Source organism: Gymnoscopelus braueri (genome assembly GCF_963280865.1).
Source record: "Gymnoscopelus braueri genome assembly, chromosome: 14".
In the NCBI taxonomy this organism is placed as follows: domain Eukaryota; kingdom Metazoa; phylum Chordata; class Actinopteri; order Myctophiformes; family Myctophidae; genus Gymnoscopelus; species Gymnoscopelus braueri.
In genome coordinates this window covers 901,859-922,500 of record NC_137619.1, presented here as the reverse complement: position 1 = coordinate 922,500, position 20,642 = coordinate 901,859, and the positions used below count along the sequence as shown (strand labels likewise).

Genomic DNA, 20,642 nt, shown 5'->3' with positions numbered 1-20,642 from the left:
GAACCCGCCCCTCTAGACCAGATATCAGAGGCGCTAGGGGCAGCCTACATCTCCTCAAATAGAACATTTAGGCTCCTATCTTTGGTTTATTTGTTTTTACACAAAATAAACTTACTCATACCCAAAGAATCTGGAATCCATAATTATCGTGCACACCTTACAAGGAAAAGAAAAGAAGCATGTTTTTACCATTAGCTGCAGCACTTTGCAATTGAAGAGATCATTGACGGCTTCCTCGCAGTCCTTGTCCAGCTTCAGCGTCTGCTCCATGGCCTTCTCTGCCTCGCTGTATCTCTACCAACACCAACACACAATGATGGTCAGACCTTATTATATATCATCACATGCCCAGCCTTTATTTGCCCTGGGGGGTGAGGGGAGTGATAAAGGGACAGAGCGTGATAACTGATATAACGGTTATAAGCTGAGCAAACTATGGCCTCCCTGGGCAGTCGGTGTCGTAGCCCTCATGTTGAATAACCTCAGGCAATGATGAATACCCAAGTGATGAACATCACAGACAAAGCCATATTATGGTCGTTCCTTTGTGGCAGTAGCCGTCAAACTCCACATCCAAACCCTGTTTCTTCATCAATGACTCCTGCTTGACTCATTCACACACAGACTACTGACATGTACTCCTCTGATGCCTGTTAACTCATTTACTTCCCCATTGTACCGGACCTGTGTGTGTGTAACGAGCCCATCTCGGTGAGGAAGGAGGTCACGGAGAATATTGCATGATTTTTCTAAAGTACAGTAAAATCGCTGTTTTCCGTGGCAAGGGAACGGTAGACGATGTTTTAACTCTGGCAGTCAATGAGTTAAGGATAATAAACATTTCATTGTTGACTTTAAGGGTGTGTTCACACTGTCAATCTGACCGTTATGAAAACAACAAAAAAAGATGTGGATGGATGGGCCAGCAACCAGAGATGAGTCGCACTCGAGTGGCCAAAAACGAGACTCTCGACTCGACTCTGACTCGCCCCTCAAAGACTTGAGACTTGACTCGACTCGAGCCTCAAAGACTTGAGACTTGACTCGACTCGAGCCTCAAAGACTCGTGGACAATCTTTATTTTATGTTTATTTTTTGGACAAATAAATGAATGAAATGCACAAAAAAATTCCACTCCCCTGTCCCCCCCCCCGCAAAGAAACCTCCGCTCCAGTGCGCGCTGCGCGGAGCCGGCTTCAGTCAAGCTGTTTCATGCTGCTCATTAACGTAAACATGGAGAGGCGAGCGCAACAGCTGCTATGTGTGTGGCCGCCGCGGCCTTTCATCATAAAGTTTAAATATAAAAACTTCGAAATTAAACAAATATGTTTAGCTCAGAATCAGCTATATAACCTCAGTTATCTTGGCATATGCTTACATTTTTTATAAGATGGTCGGATCATCTGTGACAGCACGTTTAGGAAACATCGGATTTTCATTTCGTTAAACCCAGCTGGGTGAATATTCAACACTTCACCACGGTAAACGCTACGCTCATGTAATGTTCACTGCATAAAAGCTGTGGTTCTCAAACCTTTTCAGGCCGTGACCCCCCAAAAGAATCAAATTTGAACTGGGGATCCACATTTAGACAGTTTTTTGGTGCGCAACACAGCCCTCGTTTAAGTGAATTGCTTTCACCTGCTCTGCTGTTGGACTGCTGTGCGGAGTCGAGTGTGCGCAACAGGGCATATCTCCGCCAAGCCAGGGTGACCTACCCAGGCCCATGAAATTCATATGCAGGCATAGTAGCCAATTAGAATGAAATCTGCAAAAACTGACTCATATACTGATACAGAACCATATTGGCTATATATTATCGCTGTCGGGTGGAAATCTTGTATGTTCCTTTTTTATTATTATTTAAAAACAATAAAAAATCATGAAAATAGCCAATCTACAAGCTGTAATTATTAATAATTAAGAAATACTATATTTTAAAGAGTGAAAAATCAACTAAAGTCATTATTAGTGCAAGTTCAATCACATTTCATTTGAATGAAAATAAATTGTGGGGAAAATACATAAAATCTCTAATCTGTGAATCTAATGTGATTTATTATCACCTGTCTATACTTTTACATTTATGCCCCCCCCCCCCCATTTTTTTTTTTTTTAAAAGACTTTAAAAAGACTCGAGACTTGACTCGGACTCGACCCTCAAAGACTTGACTCGGACTCGACTCGACTCAACCCTCAAAGACTTGAGACTCGACTCGACTCGAGCCTCAAAGACCCGAGACTTGACTCGGACTCGACTCGACTCAACCCTCAAAGACTTGAGACTTGACTCGACTCGAGCCTCAAAGACTTGAGACTTGACTCGGACTCGAGCTCAGAGACTCGTGGACATCTCTGCCAGCAACCTTGAGAAGCAACTAATGACATCATATGCACATAAAAAAAGACAAATGTTTTAAAGTGGTCCACTCGAGCAGTGTGTCAGACTAGTAAAGTTGGAATTCCCTTTCATTGCATTGCCATGTTATATTATGTGCCATGATGCCCACAGCATCCATTGCCCACCTTCATGCCCATGAGAGCACTGCCCTTGCGGAAGTGTCCTTTGGCCCAGTCTGGGAACAGCTGGATGGAGCGTTCTGCGTCGCCCAGGGCCTGAGGGTACAGATCCAGACAGCTGTAGCAGTACGAGCGGTTCCCGAAAAACCTAGTTGGTGAAGACACACAAAAAGACACACGCCTGTTCTAGCCAGTGGTGGACAAAGGACTCAAACTGTTTACTTAAGTAAAAGTATCAATACTGCAATATAGAAATACTCTGTTATAAGTAAAAGTCCAGAATTCAAAATGTACTTAGTAAAAGTACAAAAGTATTGGTATCAAAATACCAAAAGTAAAAGTACTCATTATGCAAAATGTCCCATTTCACATTTTCAAATGTATGAAAATAGCAGATCTACAAGCTCACACTGAGCTTGTAGATCTGCCTTAACCCTAACCCTGTACTTAGTTACTTTCCACCACTGGTTCTAGCTGCCCATGTGACCTGTGTGTTTGTCATAAGCATGTCATGACCCCCCAGGTTGACCTACCTGTAATCTTTGGGGTCATATTTGATGGCCTCTGTAAACATGCTGGCTGCCTGGGAGTACTGTCCCTCCTGAACCAGCTTGATCCCTTTTTCTGCACCACAAAAACACACAAAAACATTTCAGCTCAATGTATGCTCCGTCGTTCGCTTGTCGACAGAACAAATCTACAAGCACACTTATCTAATCTACAAGCACACTTATGGATTTGGTGTTGCCGTCGCTGCGATGAAGTACATATTAAGCATAAAGCCTGATTCAATCAATTCTCCAGTTCTAGGCAACATAGAAGGGGGGACTTTTTTCTTAGTTCCACACAACAGCTCTAAGGTATATTTTTATGACATGGTTCAATGTTGAAAATGAGTGGTATTCCCCTTTAACTTAGTCAGGTTGTCCATGGGGCTCAGGTCTCTTCTTCTTACTGTATGTTTGTATAAAGGAGGGGGGGGCTGGGAGTTTAAGACTGTAATCAATCATTCTTCAACAGTTTGTTTCAATTTTAATAAAGACTTATTGTCTGGTAGTTTGTGTGACTCCTCACCTGTCAATGAGGCACTTCTCTTACTCACAGTGTCTGATCCATTCATCTGGAAGACAGTAGTGACCATTGTTATTATCAGCTCATATTCACAGCCACACTACTGCCTTTGATAAATTACTTCTTTCTCTTTATTATCCCGCCTTGTCCCAGGCTGCTTCTACAGACCTATTTTACAAAAAAACAATTATCTAAACTCCTGTCTCAAGTCAAGTGATAACTTGAGTAATGACAAATGAGCAATAACAAATGAACCCTGACTACATAGTTTAAAAACTGTACAAGTGTTAACAACAGCTCAGCATTATCCAGCACATGTAGGCGTTTTGTTTTTTCTGGGCAGCGGATGTCTTCTTTTTCCTAGTAGCAAAGGACATACACACTTGACGTCTTTCCATGACTCAAGCAGTTCATATGCCTTAGGTAATGCAATGCGTTAAGGGGCCAAGCTATACTGAACAACCAGCGGTGGAAAATGTACTTTGTAAGTAAATTTGTTACTTAAGTAAAAGTATCAATAGTGCAATGTAGAGATACTCTCTGTTACAAGTAAAAGTCCGGAATTCAAAATGTACTTGAGTAAAAGTGTACTTAAAATGTACTTACAGTACCAAAAGTAGAAGGTACTCATTATGTAGCATGTCCCATTTCAAGTTCTAAAATGTACAAAAATCTTTTGAAAATAGCAGATCTACAAGCTCACAATGCGTTGCATCACGACGCATTGTGAGCTTATAGATCTGCTATTTTCAAATGGCCGAAATGTATATAGTGCTGAAGTGGTTAGTGTATGTCTTGTAATAATAATCAAAATCTACAAAGAAACTAGTAACTAAAGTTTTCAAATAATTGTAGTGGAGTAAAAGTACAATATTTGCCTCTGAGATGTAATGGAGTAGAAGTACAAGTACACAAAATTGGATATACTCAAGTAGCCTCAAGTACAGTACTTGAGTAAATGTATTTAGTTACTTTCCATCACTGCTGCTCGGCATATCCAGCACATGTCGGCGTTTTTGTTTTTGTTCAGTTTTTCTGTCTTCTTTTTCATAGTGGCAAAGAACATACAAAGCTGACGTTCAAGCAGTTCATTGGCCTTTGGTAATGCACTGCGTTAAGGGGCCAAGCTATACTGTACGACTGAAATAAAAGTAGGCCAAACGAAGACAAGAATTCCAACAAGCATTTTTCATGCCTCCACAGTGCAGAGTCCATCTTTGCTTGTGTTAGACTCGCCCCCTGCTAGAGAGCAGCTAACAACAAGACAAGAGGACATGATTCAGCCTGAGGGATCACTCTCTGCTCAGTCAGGTTCAGCCTGAGGGATCACTCTCTGCTCAGTCAGGACATCACTTCAAAATGCCTCCAGTTACAGACAGTGGTAGAAAGTAACTAAGTACATTTACTTAAGTACTGTACTTAAAGGGGAATTTTGGACCACGCTTTTGTTACCTTTTCTATGATGTTATGATATCTTAGGATGAATGGTAAGAGTAAAAAAATCTCATAACTCCATCCCGGTGCCGCCACAGCTTAAAACATGCACCAATAGGCCTTGCATTAGATCACTTATTTTAATAGCTTTTTTTTGTTTGTTTTTGGTGAGATCTGACGTTCATAGTGACAGAACACTATGCAACCAAAAAAAACTGGAAGTCTGGCTAGACGAGATTGAAATCTCGTCTAGCTAGACTTCCGTTTTGTTTGTTTTTTGCATAGTGTTCTGTCACTATGAACGTCAGATCTCACAAAAATCCAAAATTTCCCTTTAAGTGCAATTTTGTGGTATTTGTACTTTACTTGAGTATCTCCGATTTCCAATACTTTTACTTCTACTCCACTACATCTCAGAGGCAAATATTTTACTTTTACTCCACTACAATTATTTGAAAACTTTAGTTACTAGTTACTTTTCAGATATAAATCGTTATATTATAAAACATACATTAACCACTTCAGCCCTATTTTATACCTATAGGATATTTGAAAATAGCCGATCCACAAGCTCACAACGCGTCATATTGCGACGCGTTGTGAGCTTGTGGATCGGCTATTTTTACTTTTACTTTTGGTATTTTAAGTATATTTTGATGCCAATACTTTTGTTCTTTTACTCAAGTAACATTTTCAACACAGGCCTTTGACTAGTAAGAAGTATTTTTATATTGTGGTATTGCTACTTTTACTTAAGTAACATTTCTGAGTACTTCTTCCACCACGGGACAGGATTCAGCCTGAGGGATCACTCTCAGCTCCTGATTCAACAGCTCAGTCAGGCCATCACAGAGTTACAAAAGAGCCTTTGTCCTTCAGAGTGATCAACCCCCTGAACAGAAAATGTGATATTTGGGTTTCCCCTCAGTGTATTCATTTGTAATTATACTGTTATTGTAGACAATTTTCTGGCAATGATTGACCATACAAAAATGTTTCTTCTATCCCACAATATGAGATCAGCATGTATATTCACCTCTCCTCTCCTCGCCTCGTTCTCCTTGTTCTCTTTGGAGCGGCGGTTCGAGCCTTTGGGTTTGATATGGCTAGCAGCGTTAGCAAAGAAGGCACTGCTTATGTCCCACTCTGGTTCCTACGGGGAGACAGAAGAAAACACTTTGTTATCCACTTTAAACCTGACCTCCTTATTTGGAAATGTCATTATAGGTGAACATGTATAAATAAATAAATCTAAAACTTTTTCAAAATGAGTGAAATGGTGAAGCATAAAATGCGACGCAAGGCGTGTTCATGTTTCGGTACCCAGCTGGGTTATTCATGGTTGATATAGTCTATCTCTCTCCAAAAATGTGTGAAGAGGACGCACGTAGACATACAGTACCTCTTCAGTGGGTCGTCTGGCTTGGGTCTTCTGGGGCCCTCTGGTAGCTGGAGGAGCTATGGCTGGAGCAGGGACACATTTAATGGCCGGTCGCTCCACTTTTTGGACCTCTTTCACCGGTTCTACGGCAGCTTCTGCCTCGGAGTCACTCCCATCCAGTCCAGAGTCTGCAGCTCCATCTTCATCATCGTCACTATCATCGTCATCGTCCTCCTGTTGTGCAGCAGGCCAGACATTATGAGTAGAACCAGAGGACAGGCCCATGAGAAGACATTATGAGTAGAACCAGAGGACAGGTCCATGAGAAGACATTATGAGTAGAACCAGAGGACAGGCCCATGTAGAGACAAGACATTATGAGTAGAACCAGAGTAAAGAGAAGACATTATGAGTAGAACCAGAGGACAGGTCCATGAGAAGACATTATGAGTAGAACCAGAGGACAGGTCCATGTAGAGACAAGACATTATGAGTAGAACCAGAGGACAGGTCCATGAGAAGACATTATGAGTAGAACCAGAGGACAGGCCCATGTAGAGACATTATGAGTAGAACCAGAGGACAGGTCCATGTAGAGACAAGACATTATGAGTAGAACCAGAGGACAGGTCCATGTAGAGACAAGACATTATGAGTAGAACCAGAGGACAGGTCCATGAGAAGACATTATGAGTAGAACCAGAGGACAGGTCCATGTAGAGACAAGACATTATGAGTAGAACCAGAGGACAGGTCCATGTAGAGACAAGACATTATGAGTAGAACCAGAGGACAGTGCTGTGGGGTAGCATTGGGCTAACAGTATATGAATGACTTAACGCATTTAAACTGGGAACGCATCTGCATAACCACTTAAACCATTATTTTATACTTTGGCTATTCAAAAATATATAGCAGATATACAGCAGATCTGCAATTTTCTTTTAAATTGTGGAAGGTTTTTGCAAATCTTTGAATAAATATATATTTTTAAAGCGAACATTTGTAACTCAAATCTTTGCTTCTGGTGGGGGTCCCCGGAACAACATATTTTGAGATGGGGGTCCGTGGCCAAATGCATATCATTTTGGGAGGTCCTTGACATGAAAAAGGTTTGAGAACCACTGATATAGCAACATAGGTTTTTTTTTTTTTTTTAATCTGTTTTGAACCCGGGTCTCCCAAGTTGGGAGACCAAACATCCGTTTTGCTTATGAGCTTCAGGCGTTACTACACGTCAAACAGTAGGTGTCCTACCCGACACCAGGGTCGAGATTTCTCAATTGAAGAGTAGCAACAACTGCAGAAGTACTAGTTATATTGTATTAACATACTCAAATTTTTTATTAGGCAAAAGAATGTAAAACAACACAGTTACATTTATAATACTTTTGTCTAAAAAGTCAGACCAAAAAAGTCCTTGCATATAATTCAAATAACCTTTTATTAATTAAAAAGTTCCAGATTGCAACTTTAAAAGTGATAGCACAATATTTCTGGACCAAACGGAAATGTGAATTATGTCTCACTGGGAAAGTACATCTCTCACAGTTTTTCTGTGAACTTCCTTAATTTGACAGTTGGTCATGCTCCAGTTTAAAAGGGGAAGAAGACACAGAGGGAAACAGACAGGACATGATTTTAGATCATCATTTTCTTTAACATTGTGAAAAGAAAAGCTTTGAAAATAAGGATATTTTCAACATCCCAAATGATGTTTCTCACACACACACACACACACACACACACACACCCCCCCCCCCCCCCCCACACACCCCCCCCCCATGAAAAAAGGCCATGTTCTGTGATTATTGAATTACCTGATCAGCATTCCCACTCGGTTTAACCTGCTCCTTCTTCTTCTTACGTGCCCGACGCCGCTGAAACACAATTTGTATTTTTACACCCACACACACACACACACACACACACATACAAATGTAACATAACTGCTTCGACCACATACATTATATTCTTTACCTCTGTGTGAACTTGATTCCCTGATATGATATGCAAATTGTGAAGGCTGTAAAAGTCACAAGCGTGTGTGTGTGTGCGCGTGTGTGTGTGTGCGCGCGCGTGTGTGTGTTCACCTTTCTCTTGGCTCTGCGCCGCTCTGCTCGCCGTTTCACTTTCTCCTCCTCGCTCAGACCCTCCTCCCCATTCAGTGTGTCCTGCACACACACACACACACACACACACACACACACACACACACACACACACACACACACACACACACACACACACACACACACACACACACACACACACACACACACACACACACACACACACACACACACACACACACACACACACACAGTCAACATTTTAAAATGTTATATTGTATATTCTCTGTGCAGAATGACAGGTTCTACACTAATATGGTAATACTGTAATTCATTCATATTGTAGTGAGTGGTTTCCTGCAGTGTTGATTTCGTCGACTAAAACTATTTACCTGTGACAGAGTGTTTACCTGTGACAGAGTGTTTACCTGTGACAGAGTGTTTACCTGTGACAGAGTGTTTACCTGTGACAGAGTGTTTACCTGTGACAGAGTGTTTACCTGTGACAGAGAGTTTACCTGTGACAGAGTGTTACCTGTGACAGAGTGTTACCTGTGACAGAGTGTGACAGAGTGTTACCTGTGACAGAGTGTTACCTGTGACAGACTGTTACCTGTGACAGAGTGTGACAGAGTGTTTACCTGTGACAGAGTGTTACCCGTGACAGAGTGTGACAGAGTGTTACCTGTGACAGAGTGTGACAGAGTGTTACCTGTGACAGAGTGTGACAGAGTGTTACCTGTGACAGAGTGTGACAGAGTGTTCACCTGTGACAGAGTGTGACAGAGTGTGACAGAGTGTGACAGAGTGTGACAGAGTGTGACAGAGTGTGACAGAGTGATTACCTGTGAGAGTGTGACAGAGTGTGACAGAGTGTGACAGAGTGTGACAGAGTGATTACCTGTGAGAGTGTGACAGAGTGTGACAGAGTGTGACAGAGTGTGACAGAGTGTGACAGAGTGTGACAGAGTGATTACCTGTGACAGAGTGTGACAGAGTGTGACAGAGTGATTACCTGTGACAGAGTGTGACAGAGTGTGACAGAGTGTGACAGAGTGTTACCTGTGACAGAGTGTGACAGAGTGTTACCTGTGACAGAGTGTGACAGAGTGTTCACCTGTGACAGAGTGTGACAGAGTGTGACAGAGTGTGACAGAGTGATTACCTGTGACAGAGTGTGACAGAGTGTGACAGAGTGTGACAGAGTGTGACAGAGTGTGACAGAGTGTGACAGAGTGCTTACCTGTGACAGAGTGTGACAGAGTGTGACAGAGTGTTACCTGTGACAGAGTGTGACAGAGTGTGACAGAGTGATTACCTGTGACAGAGTGGCCTCATGTAGGACAGGTTCATGGGTAGCAGCGCCGCAGTCCATCTCCTGCTGGACAGGGGGGCCTGTTGGAGAAAACACACCACGTCACATCAAAGTGTAAGAGCACAAATGCAACAAAATGGACCATTTGGTTACATTTGTCCACCATCAATCATTTAGCTGGGGGGCCCTGGAACCCCCTCAAGGACCCCCGAGGCTCCCAGGCCCAGTCCTTTGTTCTTCTAGCAGTGGTTCTCAACCTTTTTCATATCAAGGTCCATTATTTATTCAGCATTTGAGCCACAGAACCAGCATTGGATGACATTCAGACTCTCAGACCCAAAACATAGAATATTTCTTCTACTTTCTCTAATTGTGTAGAGTTCTTGTAAATTAAGTAATGCAGATGTTTAACAACAATTTACCAAACATTTGGTTTCATTTTACACTCTCAAGAGCTAAAGATCTATAAGGGTCCATTTGGTTACCAACTCTCCCATCATTTAGCTGGGGACCACCTGGAACCCCCTCAAGGACCACTGGTGGTCCCAGGACCACTGGTTGAGAACCAGTGTAAAAATACAGAACAGTCTGAAGTCACAGCGAGGTCACAGGTCAAAGGCTCTATGCACAAGGGCTGAGCAATACATTGAAAGTCATCAGAAATCACCATTTTATGTTTAAGAATTACACTATGCCATTGTGAAACTTGGCACTTCATTCAAACATGTAATTTGGTCAGCGGTCAGCGGTCACATTACACAAGGCTTATTGACCAGAACATTGTACAACCATCTCACCCCATGCTCACAGAGAACACAATAAACCAACCACAAGAGAACATTACAAATACCATTATGACCAAAACATGTGGCACTGATAAACATAGAGAGACTTTAAGAAAAGAAAATATCCCTCAAATATCATCATTATCAATACTTGTAATTAATAACCATGGTTACAGTGTTAAGCAACACTAGTTGTGATCATGGTTTTAGCCGCTACAGTGCGGCTCTGCTGTGAACTCTGTGAAACATGCTGTGAACTCTGTGAAACATGCTGTGAACTCCAACAACGCTTACATTCATTAATCCATTAAGACCAGGAACGCATCTGTGTATCATTTTTAGATTTCTTTGGCTATTCAAAAATTGCAGATCTACAAGCTCATAGCGAGTGCCTCGCTATGAGCTTTTCTTTGTATTCGTGAAAATGTGTGCAAATCTTATATATATTTTTAAAGCGAATATTTTTAAATCAAATCTTTGCTTCTAGGGGGGTTCTTCCTGGAACCAAATATTTAGAGATGGGGGTCCACGGCCAAATACATGTTATTTTGTTTGGGTGGGCTTTGACATGAAAAAGCAACATTTATTTCCAAAAAACTGTTAGGATTTAGAAGACATTTGTAGAATCCCTCAGAAGCAAAGATTTGAGTTAGAAATATTTGCTTTAAAAAATATGTATATTCAAAGATTTGCACAAACGTTTTTTCAAAAAAGAAAATAGCAGATGTACAAGCTCATAGCGCGGGCACTCGTTGCTGCGCTATGAGCTTGTATATCTGCTATTTATATCTGCTATTTTATAGCCAAAGAAATCAAAAAATGACAGATGCGTTCCCGGTCTTAATGGGTTACAGCGCTACTCAACCCGCGGCCCGCATGCGGCCCCAACGCAGCGTCTTGGCGGCCCCTCAATGTCAAACCAATTTTTTTTTTTTTATAAATAAATAAATATACATTTCCGTTCAAATATATGGGTTGCTACATTTTTTTTCAAAAACAAACATCAATTGTTACAGTTATAATGCATAGTTTTCTATGCATTTCGGGTTTTTGGGGGGGTTTGACCCCCATTTTTTCCCGGCCGCGCGGCTTTGCCCAGGATAGGTGTCCCTTATTTCAATCTCTGGGAGTTGGCAACCCTAACCTTGCCATACCTTAGCTTTTGCTGAACTGATGCCACTGGACATACACACAAAATAAACAGCTACAGTGAAAAGAATATGATGTCAAAATGTACATTTTCTTATAACAATAACAATGCGTAGTGTGTGTTACAAAATCGAAAAATCCAAAATAGGACCGTCATTTTTAGCTTGCGGCCCCTTGGACTTTTGGTATTTTGCTGAGTGGCCCCTGAGCCATCTTAAGTTGAGTAGCCCTGGGTTAAATGAACGATGTTCTTCACACACAGCTTGACCCATACATGTTGTATGCTGTATCCTAAGCATTCTGAACCACTTCAAAGTTCAGGGCATGAAGTGGCTAAGAATGCTAAGTACATACAGTAGGGTTTAAGTCTTTGACCAGAGTCCCCCAGGGGTTAGTCTCTCCAGACAGACAACAATTCCACAACTTGTTCATATCAAGGACCCCCAAAAGGATATGTATTTGTCCGCCAAGCCCCCCATCTCTAAATATGTTGTTCCAGGTCCCCCACAAGCAAATATTTGAGTTAAAAAGGTTCGCTTTAAAAATATAGATAATATAAGATTCAGAGAGAAATATATAATAATAATAAATATATAATATAATTATATTATATATTGCAAAAATGTTCATGATAAAAAAAAGATCAAGCTCATAGCATGGCACTTGGTGCCGCGCTATGAGCTTGTAGATCTAGAATTGTAGATCTAGAATTAGACAGTGTAGAATGAGACAGTGAGAGGGTACATGTGATCCGCGATAGAGCAGGCAACTCCTATTTTGCCTCTACCTATACCGCAAAAACCTTTCATTGGTTGCCAGCAGAATCAGGTAAATCACAAAGGAACCGTATCTTCCTACAAAAGAGAGAGGTTCAGCGTGAGCTGAAAGTAGGCTACAGCTTAAGAAGAACAGGCTGTTCCATTCAACACAGCTCATCCTTCAAGTAGCCTGACCTACACTAACAGTAACATCAACCTCGGAAAAGTCTAACTCTGTGGCTCTTGTGTTGTAGTTACTTACGAAGGCCTAAGTATCTACCTAAGCACATGAATGAACCCCAAACACAGTGGTTCTCAACCTGTGGACCGGACCCCCACACATGATTGGGGGGGGGGTGCCCAGATGACAGTAAAGTGACAATTTAACTACCTTTAAGACCTTTTTACCTAAAAGAATTATCACTTTACTATAAGAACTGGTCAAACATTGGCCAAATTGTCAAATAATATAAGAAAAGGGTAAAACATATGAAAATAGCAGATCTACAAGCTCACAGCGTTGTGAGCTTGTAGATCTGCTATTTTCACAATATTTACCTGGGGTAAAATTTGGGGGGGGTCGCGGCCGGAAAAGGTTGAGAACGACTGCCCTAGCGTACATATTCTGGGGGTGAACAATTGCCGAAAATAGACGATCTACTAGAGGTGCCCTTACCATTCAATTCCATAACGATTCACCAGGTAACGATTCAATTCCATAACGATTCACCAGGTAACGATTCAATTCCATAACGATTCACCAGGTAACGATTCAATTCCATTAAGATTCACCTTGTAATAATTCGATTCGATTCAACGATGCATCGCGATGATGCATCACACTTTTCTATATTACTGCACAACATGGCAACTTTTTCATCAGTCAATACAAGCATCATATCTACAGAACAACAAACATCTGGCTGCTGCTCTGTGCAATTAGCAATATGCAAAATATTAATAATAAATTAAAACATAAAAAAATAAGAATAGATTTTGGACATTTGTGAATCGATTCATAATCATTCATGTCCGCATCGCGATTAATCTATGAATCGATTATTTTTGACACCACTACGATCTACAAGCTCACGCCGCGGCACACCAAAGGGGTTTGGTGTAGAGGGAAAAAAGGAATAGACAACGTATAGAGCCCTGGGAGACCCTGGTCAACTAAGGCTCTGTTGTCCACTGATATGACATTAAGGTTCTGTTGTTACTGTGACATATTACAGTCATATCAGTCACTGATATGACATTAAGGTTCTGTTGTTACTGTGACATATTACAGTCATATCAGTCACTGATATGACATTAAGGTTCTGTTGTTACTGTGACATATTACAGTCATATCAGTCACTGATATGACATTAAGGTTCTGTTGTTACTGTGACATATTACAGTCATATCATTCAGTCACTGATATGACATTGACTACAACCTGAGAGGACAGAAAATACAGAATACAGAAAGAAATTTAAGGGATATTTTCTAGATGAACGATAAACTTCATTATATAAAAGTGTGCTTCATCTGAAGGAGGTGATTTACAGTAAAGCTAAAAGCTCTCCAGGCCTAGCCTACGTCTATGAGCAGATGACAAACTTCAAACGGCGCAGACAGGAAATATTACCAATAGACTGTTTATAATGGCAAAGACCGCCTCTATTCATATTTTTCTATTGAATCACAAACTGTCATAACCTCTTACAGTTGAATGGTAAAATCTAAATGATCCATGATAATTGGGTGGGGCCAGGAAAAGATGATGTCATGAGTTCCTTGCAAAAAGCCCCATCTGATCTGAACAACACAAACGCACAAAGAACACAAACTACTTAAGTTAAGGGTCAGACCAACTCCAGCTCTATGCCACTCTTTGGTCAAAAGGGGGGGGGGGGGGGGGGGATGTTTACTCTGCTGATTTTTCCACTGCCCTAGGCCTGACTCTCTCAGATCTGAACTAGGTGGTAAAAGTACTCAAATTATTTACTTAAGTAAAAGTATCAATACTGTAATATAGAAATACCCAGTTACAGGTAAAAGTCCGGAATTCAAAATGTACTTTAGTAAAAGTACAAAAGTATTGGTATCAACATTTACTTAAAAGTACGAAAAGTAAAAGTACTCATTATGCAGAATGTCCCAAGTTTTCTAACATAAAATTTTTACAAATGTTTTGAAAATAGACGATCTACAAGCTCGCAATGCGACGCATTGTGAGCTTGTAGATCGGCTATTTTCAAATGGCCGAAATGTATATAGGGCTGAAGTGGTTAATGTATGTTTTGTAATAATAATCCAAATCTACAAAGTAACTAAAGTTTTCAAATAATTGCAGTGGGGTAAAAGTACAATATTTGCCTCTGAGATGTAGTGGGGTAGAAGTAAAAGTACTGAAAACTGGAAATACTCCAATAAAGTAAATACCTTGAATTTGTACTTAAGTACAGTACTTGAGTAAATGTACTTAGTTACTTTACACCACTGGCTATATCAGAACACACAGTGTCTTTTCTCAAGCAATTTCAGCCGCTGAATATGGACATAAAAAACAATCAGCGTTCTCTGGACTGGAAGGGCGTGTTTAGTAGCTGGGAGATCCAGAACCAGAACACAGCAGTTGACTTTAGCTCCTCCCTCATGGGATGGAGAGCCCAATCACAAAGGGAAGATCCAAAACACAGTCAAATCCTTAGTGTACATGTATCCTTAGTGTACATGTATCCCATTCAATCCGGGGACGTATCTCTTGTCATTTTACATTTCTTTGGCAATTTTCAAAAAATCTTGAAAATGTTTGCAAATCTCTGAATATATATTTTTAAAGCAAACCTTTTTAACTCAAATCTTTGCTTCTGGGGGATTCTACAAATGTCTTCTAAAGGCTATGTTGCTATATATTATGTGGTTTTCAAACTTTTTCATGTCAAGGACCCCCAAGACGATACGTATATATTTGGCCGCGGACCCCCATCTCAAAATATGTTGTTACAGGGACCCCCCTAGAAGCAAAGACTTGAGATAAAAATGTGTCGTCTTAAAAACATATATATTCAAAGATTTGCACAAATTTTCATGATTTTTCTAAAATAGCAGATCTACAAGCTTGTAGCGCTATGAGCTTGTATATCTGCTATTTTTTAATAGCCAAAGTGTAAGATAATGGTTAAAGTGGTTGCACAGATGCGTTCGCAGTTTTAACGGGTTAACTCAGAATTGTGTATAAATGGAACCAAATGCTCTCTCAGGGGAATTCACATTAAGGTTACTGTGTGCAGGCAGGAAGCAGAATAGTGTCAAGTTTCTTTCTGCTCAGCCAGAGATTTCCTCCTGACGAGGACAAAGTGACACATTGGTACTCAGCCCATGACGCATCTCACAAGACAATGATGGGGTAATCACAGCTCTCCTGGCCTCATGCAGTGTGTGGGCCTATCACAGCTCTCCTGGCCTCATGCAGTGTGTGGGCCTATCACAGCTCTCCTGGCCTCATGCAGTGTGTGGGCCTATCACAGCTCTCCTGGCCTCATGCAGTGTGTGGGCCTATCACAGCTCTCCTGGCCTCATGCAGTGTGTGGGCCTATCACAGCTCTCCTGGCCTCATGCAGTGTGTGGGCCTATCACAGCTCTCCTGGCCTCATGCAGTGTGTGGGCCTATCACAGCTCTCCTGGCCTCATGCAGTGTGTGGGCCTATCACAGCTCTCCTGGCCTCATGCAGTGTGTGGGCCTATCTGTGAACGCCACTTCCGTTTCGTTCTCTCACCTCGGTCTGCCTCAGTCTAAGATTACAGTCATGACATGCAAAAAAAACCTGAAATAATTATGACTCAAAACAAAGATGACCAAGATTCATTTAAATCTTCACGTCAACAATAGGGCTGTACAATTAATAAAAATGAATACAAAAATTGTGGTTTTATGTTTCACAATTATGTAAAAACGTAGTAAAACGTAGTCATTATTTTAAACTTCTTGTTTTGTCAGCTATAACATATAACATTGTACAACCCATCTCCCCATCCATCAGGATCACAATAAACACTAAATCAGAGGCCATTACGTGCCATTTGCTCTACAAGCTCACAAAGCGTCACAATGTGATGTGTTGTGAGCCTGTAGATCGAAAAAAAAATTGCTATTTTTTCAAATGTTTTGAAAATGTTTGCCTACAATGACATGGACGCCTATTTTGAAAATGGTTTTAGTATATTTGCAAAATGTGTTTAGTCATTATTGTGTAGCCTAGGCCCTCGTCCATTCAATCCGGGAATGTATCTGTGTCATTTTAGATTTTAGCTATAACCATTATTTTATACTTTGGCTATTCAAAAATAGCAGATCTACAAGCTCATACATAGCGTGGCACTTAATGAGCTTGTAGATCTGCTACTTCTTTTTTCTTTTCTTTTTTTTAAATGTGTGCAAATCTTTGAATATATATATTTTAAAGCGAACATTTGTAACTCAAATCTTTGCTTCTGGGGGGTCAATGGAACTAAATATTTTGAGATGGGGGTCAGCAGCTAAATACATCATTTTGGGAGTCCTTGACATGAAAAGGTTTGAGCACCACTGATAGAGCAACATACGTTTTCCAGAAACCTGTTAGAAGACATTTGTAGATGGGCTACTAGGCTAGTCAACACCCAACATCGCACCAACCAACGCGCCCCACCGCTCTATGTTCACTTTCCTGCACCAGGGGGGCCACAGCTGTAGACTTGAGTAAACACAGTGGCTCCTGTCCCCCCCGGCCATGAGATAAGAGTCTCCAACCATATTGATTTGACAGGGGAAGGAATTCCAGCTGTCCACGCCTGGCCCACTAGGCTACTTGAATGTCTAGGAGGCACAAGTGCTACAAAAGAAGCAATCAGGCTTTTCTTCCATCTTCATCACAATGGAATGTGTGTCCTTAACAAATAAATGATCCATGATCTGTGGACAAAAGAATCTTTGTCCTCTTTTACTTCCCCTTCAGAAGTACGGCTAAATTAGTGTCGAGCTGAAAGGTGAAACCTTTCCACAGGAATGCAAAATACAGCAACATTACAGTATCACCACCAGACCCCAAACTGTACCTCCTCCAGACCCCAAACTGTACCTCCTCATCTGTACCTCCTCATCTGTACCTCCTCATCTGCTTACAGAGACCCTCCAAGGAGAAGACGTCTCTACATTAAACATGTCATAAATCTCACAGCCAGAGTCAAACAAAATAAATCAGTGGTCTGAACAAAAGTGACTATAGTGCTTTCATGCACGACTAGTTAAACATCCTTTTAGTGCATTATTACAGGCTAATAAACTGACAAATCAAAGCTGGCCATTTAAAAACAAAGCATTGCAATGCAAAGGAGCTCCAAGGCTCACAAAGGGCATCAGACATCAAGGAATCATAGCGGTATCTTGTAAACATCAAAGTTTGGGGAGGGGGACCTGAAAGGAGTTCTATACTAGCTGCCTGGAAGGAACCACCTTTATGCTCTAACTTGTCCTCTACTAGCCTATGTCTAACAGTCTGAAAAACGTGACATGAAAAAGGAACTACAACTAACGGTAGTCTGCTAGAAACGCTCTTCACTGTAAACATTTAACATGCAAATGGTAACAGACATGCAAACACATGAATGAATCGCAGCCACTGATGTGGTTTTAAGAATGACTCATTATAATAGAACCTGTTCCACACGGTGTCTCAACACATGTAAACAAATAGAACACATGACGCTATGTATGGCTCCTATTGGCCAATCAGTGTCTCTCAAATAATGACTCAACTTAAAGCTGCAATCCAGAACTGATTTTAATGAATAAAACATTATTTAACCAATCTGTATGATAGAGCATGTTAAAACAATATAACTAGGACTCCATACTCTTTCATTGACTCATTTAGGACAGCTTCTGGTTGGTAAGTAGTTCTGCCTGAGGCCTTAAGATCCTATATCTCTCCTGGACAAGAGGGATTCCCTCTTGAGAGAGCAGGAGAAGTTTGCTCTCCGGGGAGTCCAGGGTTCAAATCCCGGGTCGGACATGAAACTTACAGACTGCAGCTAAATTGGGGCCTGTTTGGTTTGGTTTGGTATGGATCTGCTCTAGCAACCTATTGGACACACTGTTATGAAAACAACATTCAATAATAGCCTGGACAATTCCCCACATTCTTATTGTTGGGCTGAGATAATTCAACAACACAGTGTAGCTCTTTGTGGTGGATTAGACAATGTTTTTCGCGGATAAAAAAATATGTTTAGTTGTCTCTCTACACAGTCAAATGTTCACTGTCATTTAACTCAGTGGTTCTCAACCTTTTCATGACCCCCCAAAAATAATCACATTTGAACTGGGGACCCCCAAAAATAATGATATTTGAACTGGGGACCCCCAAAAATAATGATATTTGAACTGGGGACCCCCAGCTTGACAAGCACAGTAGAGTAAAAAATACCACAAAATTGTACTTACAGTACAGTACTTGAGTAAATGTACGTAGTTACTTTACACTAAATTGGGTCCTTGAAATGAAAAGTTTGACTGACTGGTCTAAACTTGTTACAATGTAACTCTTGACAGTGTAACAACAAATGTAACCAAATGGACACTTAGGGTCCGTTTGGTTACATTACACTCTGAGTTATGAGTAGAACTGGTCTAACTAGAGCAGGGTGTAGTTGTTTAGTTCGCAGCCATCAGTGTGTAAAGTAACACATTTACACTTAAGTCAAACATGTAGCTGGTCTAACTCGTTACAATGTAACTGTTGAGAGTGTAACACATGTAACCAAACGGACACTGTACGGGTCCATTTGGTTACATTACGATTACACTCTGATCACAGTTGGATCAGAGTGTAATGTAACCAAACGGTTACAAATGTAACCTAACGGACACTCAACGGGTCCATTTGGTTACATTAAGTTGGATCAGAGTGTAATGTAACCAAACGGATCATCCATGATAAACTCCAGCAGGGTGTAGTTAGTTAGTGTAGTGTCAGGGTGTAGTTAGTTAGTTAGTCAGGGTGTAGTTAGTAGTTAGTTAGTTAGTCAGGGTGTAGTTAGTAGTTAGTTAGTCGTTGATGAAGTTCAACGGAATTAGCTTTAGTTTCACTAAATGATGAAGTCAAACTTTTACCAACGGATCCGTTTTACAGCAGAACGTTTCCTCTCCCACAGAACCTCAACCCAGGCTGTTCTATAGTATTATATATTATATATTATATATTATTATCAGTGACATTATGAACACTTTAAACGGAACCAACACGTTTCTTTTCTCTGTTTAGATGGTGAACTGGTTGGTGAAAGTATCTCAACTCTGTGGAGAAAAGTCTGTTCATAAAGTAGTTCTTTTCTTACCGCTCCACCGTCCTAAGAGCCGGATCATGTCTCTGGTGAACCTCATCAGAACCATCCATCCAGCATAGTGGTCTTTAGAGGTAGTTAGAGTTAAAAGATGTTTTTATCTTTGTTTTATTAGGATTCTAAAACATGGGACTTTTGGGTGAATCTGTTTAATCTGCGGGAATCTTTCTGCTGGTTGTCGCTTCCTCCTCCTGAGATGACGTCACTGACGTTACCACTCTGCCGTCCCATGGTCCGGAGGGACGGCCACCGCGCTGTGATTGGCTGGTCTGGTTGCCGTTGGCAACTGATTGCGTAAATGTGTTTATCAGTGGTGGAAAAAGTACTACTAAGTACTTCTTTTTTTTTTACTTAGGTAAAAGTATCAATACTGCAGTGTAGAACATTTCTACACTGCAGTATTGATACTTTTACAAATACTTTTGTGCTTTGACTCAAGTAAATTTTGAATTGAATTGATATGGGTCATTTTGGACCCAATGACCGTCTGGACCTGATTTTTTGCGGACTGTGCCTTTAAGATGCTGCTTAGCGTCCAACCGTCTAAATCCCATAGCCCGGAGGGAGGCTAGTTGGTTTTCTATGAAGAAATAGCCAAGTTTAGGACAAACAACAACAACAACAACAACAACAACAACAACAACACACTACAGGGTGTGTGTGTGTGTGTGTGTGTGTGTGTGTGTGTGTGTGTGTGTGTGTGTGTGTGTGTGTGTGTGTGTGTGTGTGTGTGTGTGTGTGTGTGTGTGTGTGTGTGTGTGTGTGTGTTATGGAGCATCATAAACT

General features: G+C 41.0%; 1 protein-coding gene across 1 annotated transcript in view; it reads right to left on the bottom strand.

Annotated features, from left to right (window-relative positions):
* LOC308101024 (uncharacterized protein) overlaps positions 1 to 20,032 on the bottom strand; it is a 32,370-nt gene extending 12,338 nt beyond the window's left edge. Inside the window, exons 1-10 of the mRNA XM_080450306.1 lie at positions 19,851 to 20,032; positions 9,797 to 9,873; positions 8,500 to 8,580; positions 8,227 to 8,286; positions 6,428 to 6,640; positions 6,062 to 6,178; positions 3,595 to 3,640; positions 3,054 to 3,144; positions 2,527 to 2,668; positions 190 to 294 (exon numbers count right to left, since the gene is read on the bottom strand). Of these exons, the coding sequence (XP_080306432.1) occupies positions 190 to 294; positions 2,527 to 2,668; positions 3,054 to 3,144; positions 3,595 to 3,640; positions 6,062 to 6,178; positions 6,428 to 6,640; positions 8,227 to 8,286; positions 8,500 to 8,580; positions 9,797 to 9,873; positions 19,851 to 19,905 (987 nt within the window). The 5' untranslated portion in view covers positions 19,906 to 20,032. The remainder of the gene's footprint in view (positions 1 to 189; positions 295 to 2,526; positions 2,669 to 3,053; positions 3,145 to 3,594; positions 3,641 to 6,061; positions 6,179 to 6,427; positions 6,641 to 8,226; positions 8,287 to 8,499; positions 8,581 to 9,796; positions 9,874 to 19,850) is intronic.
* Between the last annotated feature and the right edge of the window lie 610 nt (positions 20,033 to 20,642).